Source organism: Tursiops truncatus, chromosome 1, assembly GCF_011762595.2.
Source record: "Tursiops truncatus isolate mTurTru1 chromosome 1, mTurTru1.mat.Y, whole genome shotgun sequence".
In the NCBI taxonomy this organism is placed as follows: domain Eukaryota; kingdom Metazoa; phylum Chordata; class Mammalia; order Artiodactyla; family Delphinidae; genus Tursiops; species Tursiops truncatus.
In genome coordinates, this window is record NC_047034.1 from 22,655,724 (window position 1) to 22,680,836 (window position 25,113).

The 25,113-nt window shown below is 48.6% G+C and overlaps 1 protein-coding gene across 6 annotated transcripts in view; it reads left to right on the forward strand.

Moving 5' to 3' along the window:
- Window positions 1–25,113, forward strand: part of EPHX1 (epoxide hydrolase 1) — a 48,592-nt gene that overhangs the window by 18,740 nt on the left and 4,739 nt on the right. For 4 of the 6 annotated variants that reach the window (XM_033851299.2, XM_033851324.2, XM_033851280.2 and 1 more), the window contains exons 2-7: window positions 9,868–10,055; window positions 12,659–12,926; window positions 20,518–20,745; window positions 21,327–21,456; window positions 21,971–22,176; window positions 24,505–24,613. In XM_033851299.2, the coding sequence (XP_033707190.1) occupies window positions 9,873–10,055; window positions 12,659–12,926; window positions 20,518–20,745; window positions 21,327–21,456; window positions 21,971–22,176; window positions 24,505–24,613 (1,124 nt within the window). In that variant the 5' untranslated portion in view covers window positions 9,868–9,872. Of the gene's footprint in view, window positions 1–6,762; window positions 6,914–9,867; window positions 10,056–12,658; window positions 12,927–20,517; window positions 20,746–21,326; window positions 21,457–21,970; window positions 22,177–24,504; window positions 24,614–25,113 lie in introns of those variants that run through there. The other 2 variants (XM_033851314.2, XM_004323157.4) reach the window with 2 other exon arrangements.

Here is a 25,113-nt window from a genome sequence, read left to right on the forward strand (position 1 = left end):
CTGCAAAGAGGGCCAAGAAATGTAGTGTTTAGCTGCGCTTCTCCAACTAAAATAAAAATTCCAGTGCTGAGAACGAAGAGGAAAACAGCTGGCAGTCTGCCACACTATCAGTCTCAGGGCATATTTGCTGAAGCAGCCCAATCACTAAGGGCAGCTGGGGTGGAATGTTGGTTTTGAGTAATCTCTTGCCCTGGCCACCTTTTTCTCATGCAACCATGAAATACTCACCTCCCAAGTATATTTCCTTTCCTCACTCCCCTTGGCATCTAATTTACAGAAGCGTCATCTGAATTGCAAACACAATTTCTAAGTTAAACTCCTGAGTCAGCTTCAACATGATGAAGCAACAATTCATAAAAGAGATAAGGCAGGGACTCCTTTCAGCTAATACAGAAATTAAATGACTGCACTCCAAAGTTTGTAATCATCAGCTCTACACTGAACATGGATGTAGATTCTTGTGGTTCTTTGCTTACACCATGCACTTTCTTACTTCCATGCCTTTGCACATGCTCTCTTTTCTCCCTAGATTTATCCCCATTCCACCATTATTTTCTGCCTGGTAAACTCCTATTCATCCTTAAAAACCCTACTCAGTGACCCCCTCCTCTGTGAAACCTTTGTGGCAGACTTACCACTCTAACTTTGCACACTTCTCTTCCATCTGTGCAGATATATTGTATCTATCATTAGAAAGGTGTTATTTGTTCATCTGTTTGTCTGTCCTACTAGAGCATGCACTTCAGCAGGTACAGGACTCTGTCTTGTTCCTTGTGCCTGCAAAGACCCCAGCTCATAGTCATAGGTAGCGTCTACTAAACCGCCCTTTGATCCAAAAGCAAGTTTATACTTACTTTTCCAGCACCAATACAAATCTCTTATTTACTTTAAAAGAACAAAATGACTTCTTGATACTTTACATATTCAAATTACAAGAAAAGAGTTTTCACTTGAACTTTCAGTATCAATCTAAAAGTGAATTGTGGGCTTCCCTGGTGGCGCAGTGGTTAAGAATCCGCCTGCCAATGCAGGGGACACAGGTTCGAGCCCTGGTCCGGGAAGATCCCGCATGCCACAGAACAGCTAAGCCCGTGCGCCACAACTACTGAGCCTCCACTCTAGAGCCCACGTGCCACAGCTATTGAGCCCGTGCGCCTAGAGCCCATGCTCCGCAACAAGAGTAGCCCCTGCTCGTCGCAATTAGAGAAAGCCTGTGCACAGCAACAAAGACCCAACACAGCCAAAAATAAATAAGATAAAGGAATCGTATGTTTTTCTTTTTAATTCCATCGGTATTTTTATTTATTTATTTATTTATTTATTTATTTATTATTGTTGGCTGCGTTGGGTCTTCGTTGCTGCAGGCGGGCTTTCTCTAGTTGCGGCAAGCGGGGGCTACTCTTCATTTTGGTGTGCGGGCTTCTCACTGCAGTGGCTTCTCTCGTTGTGGAGCATGGGCTCTAGGTGTGTGGGCTTCAGTAGTTGTGGCATGTGAGCTCAGTAGTTGGGGCTTGTGGGCTCTGGAGCACAGGCTCAGTAGTTGTGGTGCACGGGCTTGGACCAGGGCTCGAACCCATGTCCCCTGCATTGGCAGGTGGATTCTTAACCACTGTGCCACCAGGGAAGTCCCAATCGTATGCTTTAAAACTTGTGTTTTTGCCCCAAGCATAACAGAAACACTATACATTCAGTGAAATTATTAGACTGGGTTTCCTTTTAGCAATCCTAGAGAACTAAGCACCCTTTTTACTTGATCTCCTATAGTTAAAATTGTCCTTTTCGAGTAAGACCCAGAAAGACAAAAGAAAAGTAAAATAATAAATTGCTCTATTTGCCTCTTTTAAGGGTAAAGGTCACCATATTGCACAACTGACTTCTTCAACTTGAACTAATTCCTAATTTTTTCCCAAGTTTCAGAAGCGCATGCTCAAAGCTTCAGTATAGAATGTGGGGACTTAAACTTCATATAATCCCATTTCTTATGAGTAGTCAACTGCTGCTCAGATTTACTTCTCAGCTCAACATTTTAGAACTAAATGACCACTGTCCTCCAGTTACTGTGTCTTTAAAAAAATTAGGCTAGTTTACAACAAAAGCTGCATTTTCCTTACTAGACAAACTGATCATTTTTTAAGGAAGGGTACTGTGACTTCAAGAAAAAAAATTGCTTTCATTCTGAAAGGCTACCACCCACTCTCCCATTCTCTCAGCAAAGTGTTTTGCCAGTATTCTGGAAAAGTGCATTACAAACAAAACAAAACAACAACTTAATCAGATAAAATATATTCTCTGAACTTTTGGAGTAGATGAATTACCTTCCAGTTTCGGGTGCTAGCATAATAAAGCAGGCACTCTCGTTTTGCATTGTATTACTTCTGAATTTTTCATGGTGTCTCCTAAATATTGATGTTTTGAAGTAGATAGAATATTTTCTACACCAGCAGGAGCTGACCACACAGAAGAGATAAATATAGCTTTCCTTGGAAACGGGGAGGCTTAGTAAACAGAATTCTGCTCCCTTGCACTGAGAATGTAACTTCTCAGAAGAGTGGGGACTACCCAGGTGCACGGACTGCAAAACACTGGTAGCCAAGATGTACGTGACCTTGTGCTTTCCTTATCCTTCAAGTCCGTCCTTGGTGAGGGCACATGGGGAGGCCAGCAGATGCCCACGCCATGCACTTTCCTGCTCCCAGCCTGCTTATCCCTAAGTCATCTCATAGGGATAGGGGTCCTCTGGGGTCTCTTCCTGCATGAAGATTCGGCACAGTAATAAGGGCTTTGGGGGAAGGGGAAGGAACACACATCGGTAGAGTACCTGTTTTGAGCCTATGAGATCGGCGTTATCCCCATTTTAGAGAGGAGTCCACAGATGCTCAGAGCAGTTTGGTAACTTGTCCAAAGCCCCCCAGCTGGTAAAATGGCAGCGCTGGGCTTTGAACTACTCAAACAGGGAAGCAAGCTAGAAGATCCTTTACTGTAAACTCCAGAATGTTCCCGGTTCTTAAAGTCAAAGGTAGTCCGAGTTGCTGTTGATGGGGCGATGTCTCATGGAACGGGGGTTCTACCAGGAAAGCCAGGCTGGCTCTTCAAATGGGAACACCCAAGTGGGCCACCAGGCTTCCCCAAACTCACAGGGTGTTTGCATTTCCTCGATGTATGGCGGGACGGGGTGACACCTTGTTCCCAGGGACCCAGTGACTAGGTCTGCCCTCTAATGTCCCACCCTCCTCCAGGAATCAGGCTTACCCGCGGCTGACTTCTGAGTCAGTAGTTCTCACTGAGTAGAGAATCAGAGCCCGGGTGGGGTGCCACAGTGGAGGGGCAGCACACAGGCTTATAGGGAGGCCTGCGACCGTGGTCACCCCACACTCGTGACTGCTCAGCGCACCCCTGCATTGTTAAGTCACACGCCCCAGTCTCGCTCTTGAGGCCTCTCTTTTCTGGGCTACATGCGGACCTGTCCCCTGTCTGCACACTGTATTCACTGGGGAGTTGACAACATAGCGCTTGGGCTCCAGCCCCCATACCAAAGGAAAGCGCTATCCTCAAGTCTCTTACTACAGATTCGGTTTGCTTGTCTATGTCCTTTCTATAAGTGGAGTCATGCGGTGTGTGCTCTTTTGTGTCTGGCATCTTTGGCCCAGCACTGTTTGTGGGATTGATCCCTGTCACTGTGTGTAGTTACAGATCGTCTGTTCTCATTGTATGGTGTTCCCTTGTGTCAAGAGACCATCATCTGTGGTGGAAGGACATCTGGATTGTTTCTAGTTTTTGGCTTCTACAGATCGGATCGGATCGTGCTGTTACGGACATTTCTCATTTGTGACTTTTGGTAAACACGTGGACACACCTTGGTTGGATCTATACCTAGGAATGAATTGCTGAGTCATAGCGTTTGTATCTGCCCAGTTTTAGGAGATTCTGCCAAACAGTCTTCCAGAGGGATTTTATGAAAGTCTCCTGTTACATTTTGATTCATCCTAGTTTCTCTCTAGCACTGTTACCTCAATTCCAGTTTTGAGGGGACCCTCCACAGACCCTTCCATCTTAAAGGTCAACGTCTTACCTGAGTCCAGTGGTAGGACTGAAGCCCACCAGCCAGAGGTGGGCCTGAAACCCCAGCCCTGCAGCTTCAAGTGTGTGCCTGCACTGACACTGAGCGCCTCCGTGGGCAGAGCCCTGTGCTTGGAGCCACGGGGAAGACAGAAGAAACAGAAGATCGCATTCTAGCTGGAGGGGGCGGAGGGGTTGGGGCAAGATAGGAAAGACACCTGCAAGGAAGGTGACTTGGACGGCGTCTCCCCAGCTTCCTTCCAAGCTCTCGGCAGTCCCCCTGCCCCAAGCAGCCCTGGTGACCTTGAGCAGAGCCATGTGGTCTCCCTGAGCCTCCGCCAGCTCTCTGTCACGACGGGCTTGGCTATTACAGTATTCAGTTCTGTGGTTGTTCGGCCACCTGTTACAAACAAGCCATGGTGGGTGGGGGTTTGGGGCTGAAAAGGACAGAAGCCTTTGAGAAGCACACAGTTTCATCGTACAGAAAAATCCTCCCCAAGTAACAAAGCATAAGGAATAGAGGCGGTCTGGGGAAGGGGGGGTTGTGGGTCTGGCTGTCATTATTAGAATCCTGCCACATTTCCTCTCCAACCCCACCCCCTTCACTGGCTGTGATCTCAGACGAGTTACACAACCTTGGTTTTCTCATCTGTAAAGTGGGACTGTTGTGAGGATTAATGGGTCCAATGATACAAAGTGCTCACAGCAGTGTCCGAGGAAGCCCTCCCTAAGATGCCTGTTACCCTCAGGCCTTGAGCCCACTGGGGTGAGAGTTCAGGGGTGAACATAAATACACACTACCATGGGGTCAAGGGCGGCTCACGGACAAGAGATTTTGCGGGCTCCTGAGGGAGGAAGAGCAGGGTTCTGATGGGGGAAATGGAGGGTTGTCCCAGGATTTGGAGGTCTGTTTGTGGGGGACAGAGAAACTGCCTTGTATGGCTTCAGGCTCCAGAGTCGGGGTGCCTCCTGGGGCTGGCTAGGAGTTTAGCCTGTAGCTTGTGAGAAGGACAGATTATGGAATTTCTCCTCCCTAGGAAAAGAGGGTTGGTAAAATGTGATAGTTAGGCTGCTGAGACTTTCACAGGCCTGGCTGTGGGGGCAGCAGGCCCCCCTGGAACTGTAGCATTTTCTTCAAATTTCTAACTGGGATCTTGGACACCATGGATGTGGAGTCATGGGTCCACCCTTCCCCCTGAGAGTTACAACCAGGAGGGCAGCTTGGGGAATCCAGCTCTCTGCACGGGACCAACTTACCAGTCTGTGTGCAGAGAGAGGCTCTGGGATTGTCTGCTCACCTTGGAGATAGCATTTTCTCTTTGCTTCTTGATCCTATAGAAGGGCCACAGTCCCTCCCACCTCGGTCAGGCCCAAGTGTTTATTCAACAACTGTTGGTGAGATTCCTGCATCTGCCAGAACTGGGCTCGGTGCTCACTGGGATACCTTGGGGAGCAAGACAGATAGCCAGCCTTCTTAGAGTTTATAATTCAGTCTAGAGCAAAGGTTCTCAGAGTGTGGTCCCCGGACCACCAGCAGCAGCATTACCTGGGAACTAGTTAGAAATGCAGATTCTCCGGCCATACCCCAGATCCCTTGAATCGTTTAACAGCTTCTCAGGTGATTCTAACACATCCTGAAGTTGGAACCGCTGATCTGCAGCATGGGTTCTGCACTGAGGGCAATTTCCCTCCCAGGGAACATTCGGCCATATCTGGAGATATGTTTGGTTGTCACACGGGGCGTGGTGGGGTGGGGGTGGGGGTAGGGGAGGAGGTGGAGCTGGTATTACTGGGTAGAGGCCAGGGATGCTGTTAACACCCTACAATGCACAGGACAGGCCTCATAACAAAGAACTATCTGGTCCAAAATGTCAGTTGTGCTGAGGTTGAGAAGCCCTGCCCTAGAGCAGTTACAGTAGAGGGCAGCGAGGGCAGTGGTCCTTTTCTCCCTTTGTTCCAGATGTGTTGCTCCCTGGCCACATGACCTGGGGTGAGTCACGGCCACCCCTGGCCTCAGTTTCCCCAGCTATGAAGTGAGGGGGGTGAACTCACGTTGCTGAGTTCCTCTTTAGCTTGGAGGTTCAGTGGTTCCAACCTAGCAACTGGCCGACCCAGGGAGGTTGGGCTGATGCAGCCCTACTCTTCATCTCAGGTGCCAACTGGCCTAGAGAGGCCTTGGGGGAGGGGAGGCAGGTAAGGGCTCTGTCATCTGCCTAGTGCTACCGCCTCCGCAACCCAGGCTGCGGCAGCCAGAGTCCAGCTGGCTTTGGGTTTCCCGGTGAACGGTGCTTCTCCCCACTGGGGGAGATGGGGAGTCCAACCCCAAGGAGCCCGCCCTGGGGAGGAGAGTCACCAGCTGGCTCCACGCCCTGGCCTGCACTGTGCAGGGAGCTGGGCAGGCAGAGCGGCGCCTTCCCTCCTGAGCCTCAAACTTCCACTTTCCTCATACTCTAAGTAAACCAGCAGTCCTGGCCAAGGAGGGCCGTAGGCCTGAGGGCAGCCGCGGCACCCGGGTAGCTGTCCCGCCGGCGCCCGGCACGCCCAGACTCTTTACGCCCCGGGGGTGGGCGTCTCGGCTCTCCCTCCTTACCAGGGAGCGTGGGGGCGAAGTTAAACCAGGGACGCAGGGGGCCCCTGAACTCTGATTGGTCGGACTCTGAGGCCCCGCCTCTTCTCGGAGCTGGCTGACCTCCTTCCTCATGGGCCCCCCAGCTCCTGTGCACCAGCAAGGGGAAGGTCTTGTTTATTATTTAATTTTTCGGAAAAAAAATGTGCAGGCCTGAGAGACCCACTCGGGTAGACGGCCGCGGCCCGCGTGCAGTCGTGGCTCCTGTGCTCTGAGGGTCCCAAAGAGCAGGTATGAAGGCTTGAGGCTGAAAACATGCTGAAGGGAGACAAGATGGGATGGGGGCGGGGTTGGCAGGAGCAACATGCCCGATGACAGACAGGGAATGAATGCTTTGACTACAAATTCTAATCCTCACAAGTGCGATGCGATTTGGGGCAAGTCCCTTGCCTGCTCTGACTCTCACCTTAAGTGAAAAGGAAAGTCAAGTTCAATGAATTTTGACTCCTTAGTGGGTGGATTTGTATGGGCCATGGTTTATCACATTCCCTGGAAAACCCACCTGCAGACAGTCGATACCTGTTACACCTGGCTAACCTAGAGCGCCTTACTTCGTGTGCGTTTAGCACCCGCTGTTAAATAAAGGGCGGTTAATAGGTGGCAGATTAACACACTGCAGGAAAGCTCGCTTTGTAATCCGAGATCAGTGGCTCTAAAGCGCCCTCCTTGAACCAACCTCCTTGACTAATATTCTTATTATTTTAATTAGGATGCAAGAGAAAGGGCTTTAAACTTTCTCCTTGAATCTGTTATGTTGCCCTGGGCTGTGGCCCATCATGGTGACCCTTGTCCTGGTTCCCTGAATTTAGATGCAGTGCTTGAACACTGATCATTTCAACATTCTCTCTCGTGGTTCTGTTTGCTGTCGAAGTCCGGGGACATAACTACGCTGCACACACATCAGATCTGCTAAGTTGGTAGGACCCAGTAATTGTTAAAAGGCAGTGGGGGAGCTTCCCTGGTGGTGCAGTGGTTAAGAATCTGCCTGCCAATGCAGGGAACACGGGTTCGATCCCTGGTCCGGGAAGATCCCACATGCCGCGGAGCAACTAAGCCCGTGTGCCACAACTACTGAGCCTGTGCTCTAGAGCCCGCGAGCCACAACTACTGAGCCCACATGCCACAACTACTGAAGCCCGCACGCCTAGAGCCCGTGCTCCGCATCAAGAGAAGCCACCTCAATGAGAAGCCCACGCACCGCAACAAAGTGTAGCCCCCGCTCGCTGCAACTAGATAAAGCCCACGCGCAGCAACGAAGATGCAATGCAGCCCAAAAAAACCCTAAAAAACAAATAAATTAAAAATTTTAAAAAGGCAGTGGGGAGTGAGGGTGGCGCCTGCAGCCACCCCACCTCTCCTGCAGGCCCCTAACTCCACAGCTCTGCTTCCCTGGCTGCTTCCCAAGGAGCTGATCAAAGGGTGAGAACTCAGAGCTCATGTGGACAAGTGAAAGCACTGGGATAATTCTATGCAGAAAAGGGAAAGTTGGGCATTTATATCCCAGCAGCAAGTGACAACTGTGCTCTTGGCCTCTCTGTGCTTGACAACATCCTGCAAAATTTATCTTATTTGCTTTTACCGTGTATGCTGATTTCACAGATATTGGCAAAGTGCCTTTCTGGGCAGGCATTATGCTGGGCACTGGGGTCAGGGCAGGGACCAGGATAGACACAGTCCTTGCCTTCCCAGCTCCAGACTATTGTGTCGTGACCCTTCCACTGGGTGAACTGTGTCCATCTGCTCCTGCTGCTGGGGGCAGCTGTGCTCTCTGCCTTCTGCCTTTTCCCACATGCTCCCCAGTGCCCCACAATCCCTAAGCCTAGTCCTGCCTTCGAATACCACAGAGACTAGCAGCTGGCTTTTCTCCCTGTTCTCAAAGGGTAGGATTTCCTGGGAGGGACAGAGCGTCTCTCTGTGGGAGGCGGGAGAAGCCTGTGCATGTTTTCTTTTCTTGGCAGGAGCAAACCTCAGAGCCTCAGCAAGCCCCCAGCAGAGTCCTGTGGCAGATAGAGGGCACCCTAGGGTGGGTTTGCTAGCAGCGTCCTCCTCCTGCCCCAGTTTTCCAAGGCAGAGTCCGGATGGGCCTGGGAAGTGGGTCTGCTGAGGCCTCACCTGAGATCCATGCTTTCTCCTCCGGTGGGGTCCTGACTGCCCTGCATCCAGCAGACCCTCTGCTGGCTCAGGCCCGAGGACGGTGCCCGTATTCACGCACATTTCTCTGAATGTGAACCTTCGGGGGGTTACTTCCCTTGGGAATGTGCAAGATGAGGAGCTAGATAATAATGCTGGGCCAGTGTCAGCCTGGTATTGGTTTGCAGGAACTAAGTTCTTCCTTCCCCTTCTGAGAAAGAAGCAGGGGAATCAGACTAATGAGGGTTAAAAGAGCTGAGCTGATATGAAATGTAATAGGCAAGTCTGTAGAGGCAGAAGGTAGATTAGTGGTTGCTTGGGGCCTTGGGTGGTATGAGGGACAAAGCAGGGTGATAGCTAAAGGGTACAGGGTTCCTCTTTGTGGTGGTGAAAATGTTCTAAAATTGTGGTCATGGTTGCACATATCTGTGAATATACTAAAAACCACTGGGTTGTACACCTTAAACAAGTGAATTACATGGTATATGAATTATATCTCAATAAAGCTGTTGACAATCAACTGAGATATGTAGCCATGTTTGGGCCACTGAACACTCCCCCACCCCGAATGAACTTAACTTCCCAGCTCTTCACACCTCCCCTCTTACCCCTATGGGTACCCTGAGGACAGACCCCCCCTCAGAGAGAGACAGCAAGGGGCACGCATGGCTCTATCTCCTCTCCTGAGCCCACCACTCAGAGAAGTCCCTGCGCCTCCCGTTGGGGAGGGTGTCACGAGGGTGGAGAGAAGCTTCTCTGAAGCGTCTGGAGCCAGAGGCCCCTCAGAGAACCATGAGGCCTCAGAAATGCAGGCCCACCACCCAGGGCTGTGCGGAAGCCAACACAGCTTCACCTTTTCCAAATTTGACTCATGAATTTCATAGCTCAGTAGGATTATGGGTGATTTTTGTGTCTTTTCCTGTTGTTTTCCAATTTTTCCATACTATGCTTATAATATTATTTTTTTCAGGTCAAAAGTCGAGGGTTGGGTGGGAAAGAAGTCAGGGATCTGGCGTTTCCGGCCAGAGGTCAAGGTGATTCTATCCCCCTTGCAGGAGTCATGTGGCTGGAAATACTCCTCGCCTCAGTGCTGGGCTTTGTCATCTACTGGTTCGTCTCCAAGGACAAGGAGGAAACTTTGCCACTTGAAGATGGATGGTGGGGGCCCGGGGTGAGGCCCACAGCTGGGGAGGACGAGAGCATCCGCCCATTCAAGGTGGAAACGTCAGATGAGGAGATCAATGTAAGGCACCTCTTTCCAGACGAGGGAGCAGTGGGGAGGGCGGGGAGGTCCCTTCTGGGGCTGCGCCTCAGGCTGGGGCTGGGATGGGGAGGGGCTTGGGAAGTGCTCCTCTGGGGCGGGGGGGTGTTTTTTCACCTACTCTTCTCCCACTGGGCTCTCCCGCTCTGCCCACCCATCCCTTCTGCTCCTTCCCTCCCCTGTTTCCGCCTTCCCCTTCCCAAGGCCCCAGCAGTACCCCGGCCGGCAAGTGGGTGCCAGCCGGACCCAGGGGTCACAGAAAGCAGCTGGTTTTGCCTCCTTGGTGCCCCACCTGAAACCCTGGGAGTGAGCTTGTCGGCTCAGGGCCTGGGTGGAGATCGTGAGTGAAAAGCAAGGCCGTGGTGACATAAATGCTGCTGCACAGAGAACCTGGCACAGGGCCAGCCGTGGCCAGGCACCTACTGTGTGTCAGCCCCCTTGTAGTCACGTGCAGTCCCTGCGGTCATGCAGAAAGTGAAGCTCAGAGAGGCAAAGCAACTGACCCAAGGCAACCGAGATAATAAGCAGAGGGTTTAAACTCAGATCTGTCTAACTCCAAAGCCTAGGCCCGTCCTCTGCACGGGGCTGGAATCAGGATGGATGGACATGATCGTGGGGTGGGCTGATCTGAGAGCGAGGCTTGAGCAGGGCCAGGAGGGTGGGTGGGACCTGCGATGTCCCTACTCATCCTTTTTTCACTTTGTGGGTGTGGGAGCACCTACTGTGTGCAGGCCCTGTGCTGGGTGCTTAGAAGAAGAGGGAGAGCCTTCCCTCAAAGAGCTCCTAGTCCAGCAGTTGAGAAATGTGGACAGAGAAACATTAATGATTAATAGAGATAAATGCGGTAAGAGGTGCCGATAAAAAGTCATGGGAGCGCTCAGGAGGATGGGATTAAAGAGCAGAGACAGCTGTACCCAAGAGAAGCCAGACTGAGGCTCCCTTGGTAGCACTTGATGAGGTGTCGCTATTGAGGACAGAGGCTGAGCCCTGTAGATACCTCCTTTAGTGGGTTCCTAGGCTCAGCGTCTGACATTCCTAAAATCTGTGTGGAGGTTACTGCAGTGCTTGGGAGGACACTCTGGGAAGGGTAACACTTGAGAGGCTCCGTGGACCAGCTTGAACTTCCCCAGCTGGAGCTGCTCTTTCAGCTTGATGCACGCCTGCCCGTGAGACTTGTACCTTCTCTCCGGGTCTGTCATTTTTATCCTAACTGAGTTAGGATATACTGTATCGTTCAGTGCTGCGTATCAGAGTCAGCAAATCCATCCTGCCACCTGTTTTTTTTTTAATTAATTAATTAATTAATTTATTTATGGCTGTGTTGGGTCTTTGTTTCTGTGCGAGGGCTTTCTCTAGTTGTGGCAAGCGGGGGCCACTCTTCATCGCAGTGCGCGGGCCTCTTACTATCGCGGCCTCTGTTGTTGCAGAGCACAGGCTCCAGATGCGCAGGCTCAGTAGCTGTGGCTCACGGGCCCAGTTGCTCCGTGGCATGTGGGATCCTCCCAGACCAGGGCTCGAACCCGTGTCCCCTGCATTAGCAGGCAGATTCTCAACCACTGTGCCACCAGGGAAGCCCCACCTGTTTTTTTTTTTTATTTAATTTTTATTTTATATCGGAGTATAGTTGATTTACAAGGTTGTGTTAGTTTCAGGTGTACAGCAAAGTGATTCAGTTATACATAGACATATATCCTTTTTTTTTCAGATTTTTTTCCCATATAGTTTATTGCAGAATATTGAGTAGAGTTCCCTGTGCTATACAGTAGATCCTTGTTGATTATCTGTTTTATATGTAGTCTGCCACCTGCTTCTGTACAGCTCCCATGCTAAGAATAGTTTTTACATCTTTAAATGGTTGGAAAAAAATCAAAAGAAGAATAATACTTTGCAACATGTGGAAATTACGTGACATCGAATTTCAGTGTCCATAAATAAAGTTTTTTTGGAACACAGCCATGCCCATTTGTCCATGTACCATCCACGGCTGTCTCCACACTACAAGGGCAGAGTGGAGTAGCTGCAGCTCAAAAAGCCTAAGATATTTATGATCTGGCCCTTTACAGAAAAGTTTGCCAACCCTTGCTGTATATAAGCCTCGATAAATTAAAGATCTGTATTGTTCATACATTTAAAAACTGAAAGATGAGAAGTCAACCTGAAGTCAAAAGTGAAGAACATATGTTTGGGGAACAGCCACCGCTGTGGGAAGCCAGGAGGTTTCTTCTGGGATAAACCTAACAACCCAGAGCACAAGTGTGCAGACCAGGAGTCTCCTCACCTTGTCTGGTGAAACTTTGCTTTGCCTCTGCTGTACATATTATATATAATATATATTAATATAATTATAATATATAATACATATTATATATCATATATATTAACTATATTAATATATAATTAATATATTACATATAATATCTAGGATATAATAATATAAAATATATTATATATAATATAAAATAAATATAAATATATATAAATTATAAATATATAAATAAAATATAATAATATAAAATATATATTATACATTTTATGTAATATAATAATGTTATAAAATATATAATATTTGGGTCTTGTGGCTGCAGGGTTTGGAACTGTCTTCTGGAAACAAACTTTCTCTTGTGCTCTGCCTCATTCACCTTCTCTACTTGGGGTCCTGCATTTTGCTCCAGGATTTACACCAGAGGATTGACAAGGTCCGTTTAACCCCACCTTTGGAGGACAGCCGCTTCCACTACGGTTTCAACTCCAACTATCTGCAGAAAGTCATCTCCTACTGGCGGAATGAATTTGACTGGAGGAAGCAGGTGGAGAGTCTTAACAGATATCCTCACTTCAAAACTAAGATTGAAGGTATGTTTCCAGAACACCAGCTGGAGGGGGATGTATATCACAGGAACGGCCTTCTTAGGTACTGGACGTGACTTAGGGACTTCCCTGGTGGTCCAGTGGTTAAGACTCTGCGCTTCCACCGCAGGGGCATGGGTTCCATCCGTAGTCAGGGAACTAAGATCCCGCATGCCTCCCAGTGCGGCAGAAAAAAAAGAACCACCTTCCTTAGATACTGGACATGACTTAGATAAAGCCCGGAGACCCAGAATTCAATTATTGGTCACTGAGATGTATTTGGAAGGTATAACGCCACGAGGATGCAAAAATAATGCAGAACCCCAACAAATCCAATGGTCTTTAGAGCTAAACAGGAAAACATATAAATAAAATAAAAACCAAAGAAATGCACAGTCCACTTCAGTGATAGAACAATCTCTGAGAGGATGGAGATAAGATTTAGATCTGGGCGTGGCCTCGGTCAGTCAGCCCCTCCTTGAAGCTTTGGAGTCCATGATGCTGTGACTGTTCAAGGGTGCTCAGCCTGTCAGTCAAGGTCCGAATAAAAACTGTCCTGTCTCTGCAGCTCTAGATCTCCCGTCCCAACAGTATCACAGGTTGTCACCCAACTTCATCTGGAAGGGAAGGTATCTCTCAAAATGTTCTTGGGAAAGTAACCTAAGATCATTTGGGATGAGATAATAGTTTCCTAAGTGGAAAAACATTTTTTTAGCCCCAGAAAGATTTAGAATCAAATATAGAAATGCTTAAGAAAATCAAACTCATGCTGTTAATTTTTACAAATTTATCTGTTTTTAATTATAGTAAAATACACATAACATAAAGTTGACCATTTAAACCATTAAGTGTACATTGTTATGTGTAACGCCACAGTGGAGTAAGTACTTTTATATTGTTATCCAGCCAGCACAGCCATCTATCTTCAGAACTTTTTTTATTTTGCAAAACTGAAACTCTGGGGACTTCCCTGGGGGCACAGTGGTTAAGAATCCGCCTGCCAGTGCAGGGGACTCGGGTTTGAGCCCTGGTCCGGGAAGATCCCACATGCCGCAGAGCAACTAAGCCCGGGTGCCACAACTACTGAGCCTGCGCTCTAGAGCCCGGGAGCCACAACTACTGAGCCTGCGTGCCACAACTACTGAAGCCTGCGTGCCTAGAGCCTGTGCTCCGCAACAAGAGAAGCCTCTGCAGGGAGAAGCCCGTGCACCGCAACGAAGAGTAGCCCTCGTTCGCCGCAACTAGAGAAAGCCCGAGCACAGCAATGAAGGCCCAGCGCAGCCAAAAGTAAATAAATAAATAATAAATAAATAAATAAACTGAAACTCTGTACTCATTAAGCAGTAATTCCTCATTCCCTCCCTCTCCCTAGCCTCTGGAAACCACCATTCTGCTTTCTGTCTCTATGAATTTAAATATGATTCTGAATCTAAGTATCTCATATGAATGAAATCATACAGTATTTGTCCTTTTGACTTGCTTATTGCACTTAGCATAATGTCCTCAAGGTTCATCCATGTTGTAACATGTGTCAGAATTTCCTTTCTAAGGCTGAATAATACCCCATGGTATAGATTTTGCTTATCCATTCATCCGTCAGTGGATACTTGGGTTGCTTCTGCCTTTTAGCTATTGTGAAAAATATTGCTATGATTATGAGTGTACAAATATCTGTTTATGTTTCTGCTTTCTGTTCTTTGGGTATATACCCAGAAGTGAAATTGCTGAGTCAAATGGTAATTCTATGCTGATTTTTGGGGGGAACTTTAATACTGTTTTTCCTAGCAGTTGCACCATTTTAAATTCATCTTCTTAAAAAATGTTCAGAGAGGTTGTATTTACCTTCCCAAGGCTGAAAAGTGTGGGAATTGCCCAGTTTCCTAATTTTCCACCAGAGGAATATGTAAGTAGAAAAGTCCTAACTGCTTACATATATTGTGTGTGAGTATGTATAAAACTGCGTGTGAAAGAGCTGCATACTGATTTTCATATGAGAATGTTTTGTAATGTAAATGTAATAAATACTACATTATAGGCAAGGACCTCCCTGCATTTGAAGAGTAGGTTTTCATTTATATATATTTGGGGATGAAAAATAATAAATGAGTAAATATTTTTTGAAGTGTACAAGATTCCCAGTTTCTCCATATTCTTGCCAATACTTGTTATTTTCTGTTTTTGTTTTTGTAACAGCCATCCTAAGGGGTGTGAAGTGGTAGTACCTCATTGTGGGTTTGATTTACATTTCTCTAATGATTAATGACGTTGAGCACGTTTTCATGTGCTTGTTGGCCATTTGTTTTTCTTCTCTGGAGAAATGTCTACTCAAGTCCTTTGTTCATTTTTGAATCGAGTTCTTTGTTTTTTGTTGTTGTTGTTGAGTTTTAGGAGTTCTCTGTATAGTCTGGATATTAATCCCCTATGAGATAATGTGATTTGAAAATATTTTCTCCCATTCTGTGGGTCGCTCTACCAATAATTTTTCATGTTGAAGAAATTGCACGTTTGGAATTTTAGATATTTGTAATGTTTAAGAGAATTTGGCCTTTGCAAGTAACAGATACGACTTTTCAGTACTAATTTAAAGTGGGTAATTGAGTCATGGATTTAGACCTGTGATTTTATATGAAAATCTTCCTGAGTTTATGTGCAATATTGGAAGATTTAAGCCTCACCATATTTATAAATTTAATTTATTAAAATTCTGAGAGTTACTTAAAGTTTGTGGAAGATATACTCGTTAGTCAAATCAAGTAAAGTTCTTATAAAGGAAATTGAAATTATACAGTGTTTAAGGGAGTGTCATAAAGCAAGTATAGACATGCAGCCCCATTAATCAAAGGTTCCTGGAGAATGTCAACATTTGCTAGATTAAGAAATATATAGAATAATATCTGTAAGTTGAACTCACATGCTTAATGAAGAGCTTTAAATTTGAAATTTGTAACTTCAGAAAGTTGAAGAATAATTTTTAAATCTGTGACTTCAATAAGTAGGAGAATACTTCTAAATATAAGCCAGTTGTTGCTGTGCACTTGAGAGGACTTTGATGCCTTCTGTCATGAGCCTGACAAGAGGATCTAAACCATTTTATCTAAGCCAAAGTACCTACAGGTTCTTCTATGTAATTTACGAAGGTTGCCTTTTGTTTTTTGTGGGTTTTTTTGTGGTACGCGGGCCTCTCACTGTTGTGGCCTCTCCCGTTGCAGAGCACAGGCTCCGGATGCGCAGGCTCAGTGGCCATGGCTCCCGGGCCCAGCAGCTCCGCGGCATGTGGGATCTTCCCGGACCGGGGCACGAACCCGTGTCCCCTGCATCGGCAGGCGGACTCTCAACCACTGTGCCACCAGGGAAGCCCCGAGGGTTGCCTTTTGGATCCCTGGTGCCAGAGGCCTGGCTCCCTTGGGTTTGACTCAGCTCCTTCTGTTACCCCAGCTCTTCAGTGTCCATCCGGCAGCTATTGACAGGGCACCTCCTGTACCCAAGCATTCTGCTTGTGACACACAGTCAGAGAAGACAAGGTCCCTGCCTTCCCAGCTCACAGGCTCTCGGGGGTGATTATAGCATGTGGTAAGGGGTGCTATGAGGGAAGAGGCCCCGGGAACTTTGTGAGCCCCACATGCCACCTGGGAGTGTAAGGGAAGGCTTCCTGGAAGAGGAGGCATCTAGGCTGAAACTTAAAGGATGGATGGGAGTTTGCCAGGTATGTGTGGGGAAGGTTGTCCAGAGGAGGGAACAGCATGTTCCAAAACCCAGAGGCAAGAGGCATTAAAGGGCTGTTTCTTTCCTGGAGGCTTGCAAGCTTGAGAAAGCCTTACCCCACTGGACCGTCTCAGGGCTCCTCACGACATCACAGGATATCAAGTGTTTATAGCACAAAACCTTCTCAGGGTACAAGTGCTCCAAAGGGGGTAGTTTCTTGCGTGGAGTTTATCACGGAAGCAGCCCACTGTGACTGAACCAGTGTGCAGTTCAGTCACTTCCCTAGGCCTGCAGCTTGGCCTTGGCCTTGGCCCTGGGTCCTGCAGTGTGGGTCCTCCTGCTGGACCCGGCTTCACGTGCCACCTGCCCCCGCCCCCCCTGCCACAGTGCTGAGCTGGCCACCTCCCAGCCCTGGGCCCAGCACGCCTTCAACGTGTCTCTTTTCCTGGCTCCCCAGCCTGAGGAAAAGCCTTCTTGGCCCAAGAAGGCTCCCTCGTCACTCTCTCTGCTGCTATCCTCCTCCCTCACTTTTGGACCTTTTCGGGGTCCTTTCTGTCTCTGCACTGACCCCTGTGCTCCAGGCTGCTCAAGGCTCAACCTCTGACCCCTCCCCGATGTTCTGTCCTCATCTCCACTAGCCTCCTTATTCGGCCTCCCTGTTCCTGCCACTTCCTTGTTCTGTGATGAGCTTCTGGCTCCAGCCCATGTCCTGGGCCTCCTGCCACAGACCAGTCTCTGTTCTCAGAGAGTCTGAGACATTCAGGGGCTTCAGAGGCCTCCGGGGAATGCAGCCCATCACCTCCAGATGGGAGGGGGGAATCGCCCGAGTCTCAGGGAAGTGGAGGTTCAGGGCCAGAACCCAGCTCTCCAGCCTCCCAGCCTGTCTGTTCTTCCTTCACCTGTGGCCACGGTTTCAGCTCGGGCCCTAGGCTGTGACCACCGCCTCCCCTCACCCCCTGGCCAGGCCCAGTGCTACCCTCTGAGCCCAGTTTGGCTTCTCGATTCTGACCCGGCAGCTTGGGCACAGAGAACCTACCGGTACCACGTAAGGCAACTGAGAGAGTGTTTCCTCCCCAAAGGGAAAGGGGGCCCATAGGGCATATTTTAACATTTTTTTTAATTTTAAAAATTTACGTATTTAAAATTCAAAAAGTACAGAAGGAGACAGAGCTAAAAGGAAGTCTCCCTCTTGTCCCTCCCCAGGGACAGTGTCTGCTTCCGTTAAACACATGCTTCCAGGGGTTTCCCTGGTGGCGCAGTGGTTAAGCATCCGCCTGCCACTGCAGGGGACACAGGTTCGAGCCCTGGTCAGGGAAGATCCCACGTGCCGCGGAGCAACTAAGCCCGTGCACCGCAACTACCGAACCTGTGCTCTAGAGCCCGCGAGCCACAACTACTGAGCCCACGTGCCACAACTACTGAATCCTGCACGCCTAGAGCCCATGCTCCGCAACAAGAGAAGCCACCGCAATGAAAGCCCGTGCACCGCAATGAAGAGTAGCCCCCACTCACCGTGGCTAGAGAAAGCCTGTGTGCAGCAACGAAGACCCAACACAGCCAAAAATAAATAAATAAATAATGAATAAATAAATAAATTTATTAAACAAAAACATACGCTTCCAGGGATAGCCCATGCACACACAAGAATGGATGTATGTGTGTGTTTTTTCTAACTTTAAACTCAAATGATAATGTGATTGATAGAATTCGAATCAAAAATAATCTCACATCATGCTCTGTGTTCCAAAGGAGATAAAATTACCTACTAAAATAAACTTTAGGAGTAAATTTAGCAGCATAGAAGGACACCCAGGATATATTGTTAAGTGAAAAAAATGAGGTTCCAAAATAGAATGTACGTAGGGTTCTATTTTTGTTAAAAGAAAGTTATGTTCTCTCTTTTTAAAAAAGTCTGAACTGTCTGAATGGCCAAAGAGGAGCCTAAGGAGACGTGACAGATAAATGTAATGTGTCCTGGATGGGATCCTGGAACAGAAAAAGGACATTGGGTAAAAACTAAGGAAATCTGAGTAATATTCCATTGTTTGTATGTACCGATATTATTCAGCCTTTAAAAAGAAGGAAATTCTGCAATATGTGACAACATGGATGAACTTTGAGAACATTATGCTCAGTGTTATAAGCCAATCACCGAAGGACAAATACTGCATGATTCCACTCATATGAGGTATCTAAAATTGTCAAAGAGAGTAGAATGGTGGTTGCCAGGGGCTGGGAGGTGGGCGAACTGGAGAGTTGCTAATTACTGGGTACAAAGTTTCAGTTACCGGAGATAAGTAAGTTCTAAGGATCCGCTGAAGGACATTGTGCCTGTAGATAATGATACCGAACTATATATACACTTAAAACTTTGTGAAGACAGTAGGTCTCATGTTAGATGTTCTTACCACCATAAAATTAAAAAAATTAAAACTTAAAAATAAATAAGGAAATCTGCATACTTAAAGTATGGACTTTAGTTATTAATGTATCAGTACTGGTTCATGCATTGTAACAAATGTACCATCCTAACATGAGATATTAATAGTAGGGGAAATTGAGTAGTGGTATATGGGAACTTCCTGTACTAGCTTCACTATTTTTCTATAAATATAAAATTGTTCCCCAAAAAATTTGTTGCAAAAAGTTGGACAGACAACACCATGTTCTCTTCAGATCATGGGGTTACAATGTGATTTTCCCCCCTTTTGATTTACCTTTGTTTCCTGTTTTCTATAGAAAACATGTGTTGTTTGTATAATGAATAAACAACAGACCTTGCTATCGGTGCCAGCCCTCATGGTGGAGGGTTCCAGGTGTGCCAGCAGCCCTGGCTGTGTTTGCCTTGGACACCCAGGCGCAATCCAGGCCACTTGCCTGGGAAGGGGCTGCTATCAAAGGGACTATAGTGGGGCCTGGAATCCACTCACCTGTCCTTGGCCAGGATGGTGTTCCAGTGCCCAGCACTCTACCTTAGGAAAATTTTCTCCACTTAAAAAAAAAATAGTTATGCATATGTCCATTGTAGAAAAATTTAGTAGTTCCTATAACACAAAAAAGACAATAATTTACTTGAAATTCTATTGCTCAGAGAGGACTACTTCTTATATTCTTGTAGTTTATCTCTTCAGACTTTAAAATTCCTATGCACACGGTGCAAACATGCATACATGTGACTGTTTATGAAAATCGGTCATACGATGCATATGGCTTGGTAGTTTGCTTTTACCACTTAGCCGTGTATACGGAACTGATTTCCATATTCAGTACACGTCGACACTGTCATTTTATTTTATTTATTTACTTTTTGGCTGCACCGCCCGGCATGTGGAATCTTAGTTCCCCGACCAGGGATTGAACTTGTGCCCCCTGCAGTGGAAGTGCGGAGTCCTAAGCACTGGACCGCCCGGGGAGTCCTGACCGCCAGGAAGTCATTTTAGATGACTGTGTTATATTACAGTATACTGTTAAACTATAATCTATTTCATTCTCTACTGCTGGATATATAGGGCTTTTTCCCCCCGCAATTTGTAAATTATTAAACAAGTATTCATTGAGTGCTGCCACGAGCCAGGACCTATTCTGGCCTCTGGGAATCCAGCCGTGCGTGAGCAGCCTGGCCTCGGCCTTACAGACAGAGCTCACGTTCTCACGTGAGAGGGGCACGCTGCAGGTGGCCGTGAGGCCGAGCGAGCTACCCGGGTATCTGGAGCTCCGTGTAAGCACTCAGCCAGCACTAGCGGTGGCGACTGTGGTCAATACCATGGGGGCGCCGAGGGTGGCAGCCCTGCTGTGGCGGTGCAGAGCCTGATTGGCTACCCTGAGAGCTGGGACTGTGGCGTCCACAGCCTCAGGGCCCTCTCCTCCTGATCCTGACTGTGCTCTGTCTCCCTAGGCCTGGACATCCACTTCATCCACGTGAAGCCCCCCCAGCTGCCCTCCGGCCAGACCCCAAAGCCCTTGCTGATGGTTCATGGCTGGCCTGGCTCCTTCTACGAGTTTTATAAGATCATTCCGTTGCTGACTGACCCCAAGAACCATGGCCTGAGCGATGAGCATGTTTTTGAAGTCATCTGTCCATCCATTCCTGGCTACGGCTTCTCAGAGGCATCTTCCAAGAAGGGTACGGGCTGCTGCAGGCTGTGTCACTGCCCCAGGGGTGGGGAGTCGGCTGGGACAGCTTCCTTCAGAGCCTAAGGAGGCTGAGGAAGGAGGGGTCTGAGACCAGAGGGAAGAGAAGCAATGGGGGCGATTTTATTGCCAGAGGGCCAGTGCATCTTCTCAGGATGTGAGGGGCGTGGCAGGCGGGGGACCGGGCCGAGTCACGACTGTCCAGAGCTGGCTCAGGGCCTGGACTCTCGTGTCCTCAGGAGCTGCCAACTCAGGGCAGGTCCACGTGTGGGCCCTGCACTGTTCCGGGCCAGCGAGGCCGACTAAGCCCCGCACGCAGCGTGGGCCCACGGACGCTCAGCCGGACCGGCCTGAGCCCATCACACGCCCTCACTGTCTCCTGCACCAAGGCCAGCACCAGGGGCACTGCCTTCTGGGCACCGGGCACCCCACCCTTGGGCTCCAGGATTCGTTCTCACCCCCTGTGAGCTGCTCTCCCCTCAGCCTGGGGCGGGGGTGCTGAGGAATCTCAGAGGGCCTGGGAGGACCCAAGGCGTGACCCCCACACGGTTCTTCTTTCCCCTTTACAACCAGGCTTCGACTCAGTGGCCACTGCCAGGATCTTTTATAAGCTGATGCTGCGGCTGGGCTTCCAGCAATTCTATATTCAAGGCGGAGACTGGGGAGCCCTGATCTGCACCAACATGGCCCAGCTGGTGCCCAGGTGAGGGTGGCTGTCAGGCGTGTGTGTACGTGTGCAGGTGTGTGTGCACAGCCCATGTGAGGTGGATGTGCATGGAGGCGGGTTATGCACGCCAGGCCCTGCCTGGGAGTAGTGTCTGAGCCTTGGAGCAGGGCCCACACAGGCAGGATATGTGTGGACCCAGGGGAGACAAGGGAGGGTCCCTGTCATTCAGCTCTGCCTGGGGCACTTCGACGTGGCTCTTCCCTCCACTTGATGTCACACAGGATTGGTGATTCTGGGCCAGGTTCCCAGGCAGAGAGGGCCAGTTAGAGGAGGGGAAAGTTGGGGAGTATACCTTTCTGATGGACCAAGTCCCAGGAGAGGCCTGACCGGGACCTGCCCTTCCACCATGTGGTCACCCCAGGGGGCAGAGGCCGAAGAAGGCTGGCCCTGTGCTCTTCAGCCCTGTGGCCTCTTTCTCCTCCATCTCTGCCCCTGTCGCTTCCCCATCCTTGATGCCACCCAGCCTCCCCTGGCCCTTCTCTGCCCTCAGCCACGTGAAAGGCCTGCACTTGAACATGGCATTCATTTTAAGAAATTTCTACACCCTGACCCTTCTCCTGGGACGGCGTTTTGGGAGGCTTTTTGGCTACACCAAGAGGGATATGGAGCTGATGTACTCCTTAAAGAAGATCTTCTTCAACTTATTGAGGGAGAGCGGCTACCTGCACATCCAGAGTACCAAGCCGGACACCGTAGGTGAGTGGGCAGGCGGAGGGAAGCCTGGCTCAGTGGTTCGGGTCGGGTGGGCTTACATCCATTCCATTCAGCAAGGCTCCCAACCGGGGGGAAGCCTCACCCACCCCAGGAACACGGTTCACGGGGTGAAAACCTCTTGTGAGAGACTCAGAGCTCCTTCGACCCTTACACGGCATTTCTCCACAGACACGAGTGATGCGTGGTCATAAAATTCCCAAACAACTCCATTGAGCGGCATCAGTGTTCCTGTTGGCTTTGACCCCTGGTCCCTCCACCCCTGAGCCCAAGTCCTACAGTGAGAAGCAGAGGGATGGACAGGGATGGGGGGAGGACGAAGCCTAGGGCTCTTTAGGCCTGGGGCTTTGGGGGCAGGAGGGTGCCCCAGGGCCTCGGGGGAGTGTCCCCAAGACATTGAGGAGGGCCCAGCAACCGTTTCTGCCATCAGGGCCCTGTTAAGGAATAATTTTTTTTTTTTTTTGCGGTACGCGGGCCTCTCACTGTTGTGGCCTCTCCCGTTGCGGAGCACAGGCTCCGGACGCGCAGGCTCAGCGGCCATGGCTCACGGGCCCAGCCGCTCCGCAGCATGTGGGATCTTCCCGGACTGGGGCACAAACCCGTGTCCCCTGCATCGGCAGGTGGACTCTCAACCATTGCGCCACCAGGGAAGCCCAGGAATAATATTTTTTTTAAGATATTAATCACACAGCTATACTTTGTGTGTGGGAGGGGTATACTATATTTTTTGTCAATAAAGTAATTTACAAATGTAAATTAAAACCCCCCAAATATTTAAAAAGATAAAATCATATAAATAAAAAATGAACACGTGTCAAAGATTTTATTTAACTCATTAATTAATAAAGGAACTAGTAAAATGTAAAACAGAACAGTTTGAAGGCAACTGGGAACACTAAAGTAAATTTGCTAATAGATGCAAAACTTGTCAAAATCCACAGGGTAAAACTCAAGTAAATCTCCACGGGACAAATTTATTTTTCTTTTAGTTTTTTTGAGATATAACTGACACACAGCACTGTATACATGTAAGGTGTACAGCATAATGACTTGACTTACATCTGTTGCAAAATGATTAGCACGATAAGTTTAGTTAACATCCAACATCTCATAGATACAAAAAAAAGAGAAAAAAAATGTTGTTTACTATGTGATGAGAACCTTTAGGATCTACTTTGCTTCTCTGTGAACAAGAATCATTTGCATTCCTATCAGTTTTCAACAATTTACAGAGCTGTAAAAATAGCTCTAAGACAAGGGAAGAGGGATCCCCTTGACAATCACATGACCCCAGAAGGGTCCACTAGAAACTCTTCGAATTCCACTCAGAGGATACCCAGAAATTGTTTTGCCCATTTCCAAGTCTTTTAGAGTTTCCATGACAGTCTCATGCTCACACACGTTAGGCAGCTCATGATAATAATAACAGTGTTTTATAAAACCAGTTTTTTTCCTCTGATTATAAAAGTAATCCATGTTCATTGTCAAAAAATTGAAAGATGCAGAAAAGCACAAAATAGAAGACAGTCACCTGAAACCTCTCGTCCTTCCCTACCTCTCCTCTCCCAGACCTGCAGAAGAACTTGCTAACATTTTGGTTGATGAATTTTCGCAAATGGGATCTGTCCATATAACCAGCACGCACTCAAGAAACAAAGCATGACCCACCAGCCCAGAAGCCACCTGTACCCTCTTCTGGACACTACCCATCACACCCAGGGCAGCCAGCCTCCTGACCTCTGACAGATAGATTGCTTTTGCCTGTTTTTATACTTTATATGCCTTGGAATCCTCAAATAGGTGCTCTTTTGAGTCTGGCTTCTTTTGCTGAATATTTTGTTTGTGAGATCCATCCATGCCATTTTTAATGCTTGCTCAGTCTTTGAGCTTATGAGTGGATCAATATTATCTGTAACTGGTTCCCTATTTTGGACTTTTAGGTTTTTCTAATTTTTCACTAATCATAGAATAGAAACCAAAAAAAGCCCACTTTTTAAAAACAGCATTCCTATGTACTTCTCATTGGGATCCTACAAAACCTGGAGTCGTAGACCCTTCAGTTTGAAGGAAGTTGCCCGTGTAGCGTATGGATCCCTAAGAGGTAGTGGGAGAGGTGTTACCCCTTTTGCCATGAAGGATTCCAAGGCCAAGGGTCAAGGAAGTGAGGTGCTCCTAGAGTTAGGGCAGGGCTGTGCTCTGACGCGGGCTTCCTGCCCACGGTGCCGCTCTGGGGGACCGGCACCGCACCTCTGTCCTGCTGGCCAGCTCCCTGGCCCCAGGCCTGAGCCGCTCGCGTGCTTCTTCCCGTGTCAGGCTGTGCTCTGAATGACTCTCCCGTGGGACTGGCTGCCTATATTCTAGAGAAGTTTTCTACCTGGACCAATCCAGAGTTCCGAGACCTGGAGGATGGAGGCCTGGAGAGGTGAGACCCCGTCCACCCCTGCTGCTGACACCGCCATCCTTACCCACTCCCTTCTCGCCATCTTCATCCCTGCCTGCTTTATCTGGGTGGGATGGTCAGCAAGTTCCATCTGTTGCTGGATGTCCCACAAATCCTCACCCTGTGGCCAGCCTAACCCTGATTTTTGGATGAGGAAGCTGAGGCCCAGAAAGGTCTAGCCTCACAGTGGAGGGGTCAAGAATAGGATGCAGGGCTCAAGACTGTTCTGGTTGCTAAGCAGCCTCCTCCTGGGACCGGGGCGTCCAGAGGGCAGCAAGAGCCTCTTATTGGTCAAGACGTGGGAGCAGCCCACGGCCCCTGCCCCCGAACCCTGGAAGAGCCGGGCCTCATGGCCGTAGGAATGCATGCTCTGTGGAAGCTGGTCCTGCAGGGTGGCTGCAGAAAGAGTGGGGAGGCTGTCCTGTCTCCCGAAGCCTTGGAGGCTGCAGCCTCGACAGCACAAGATTCCTGGGTCCCTGGTC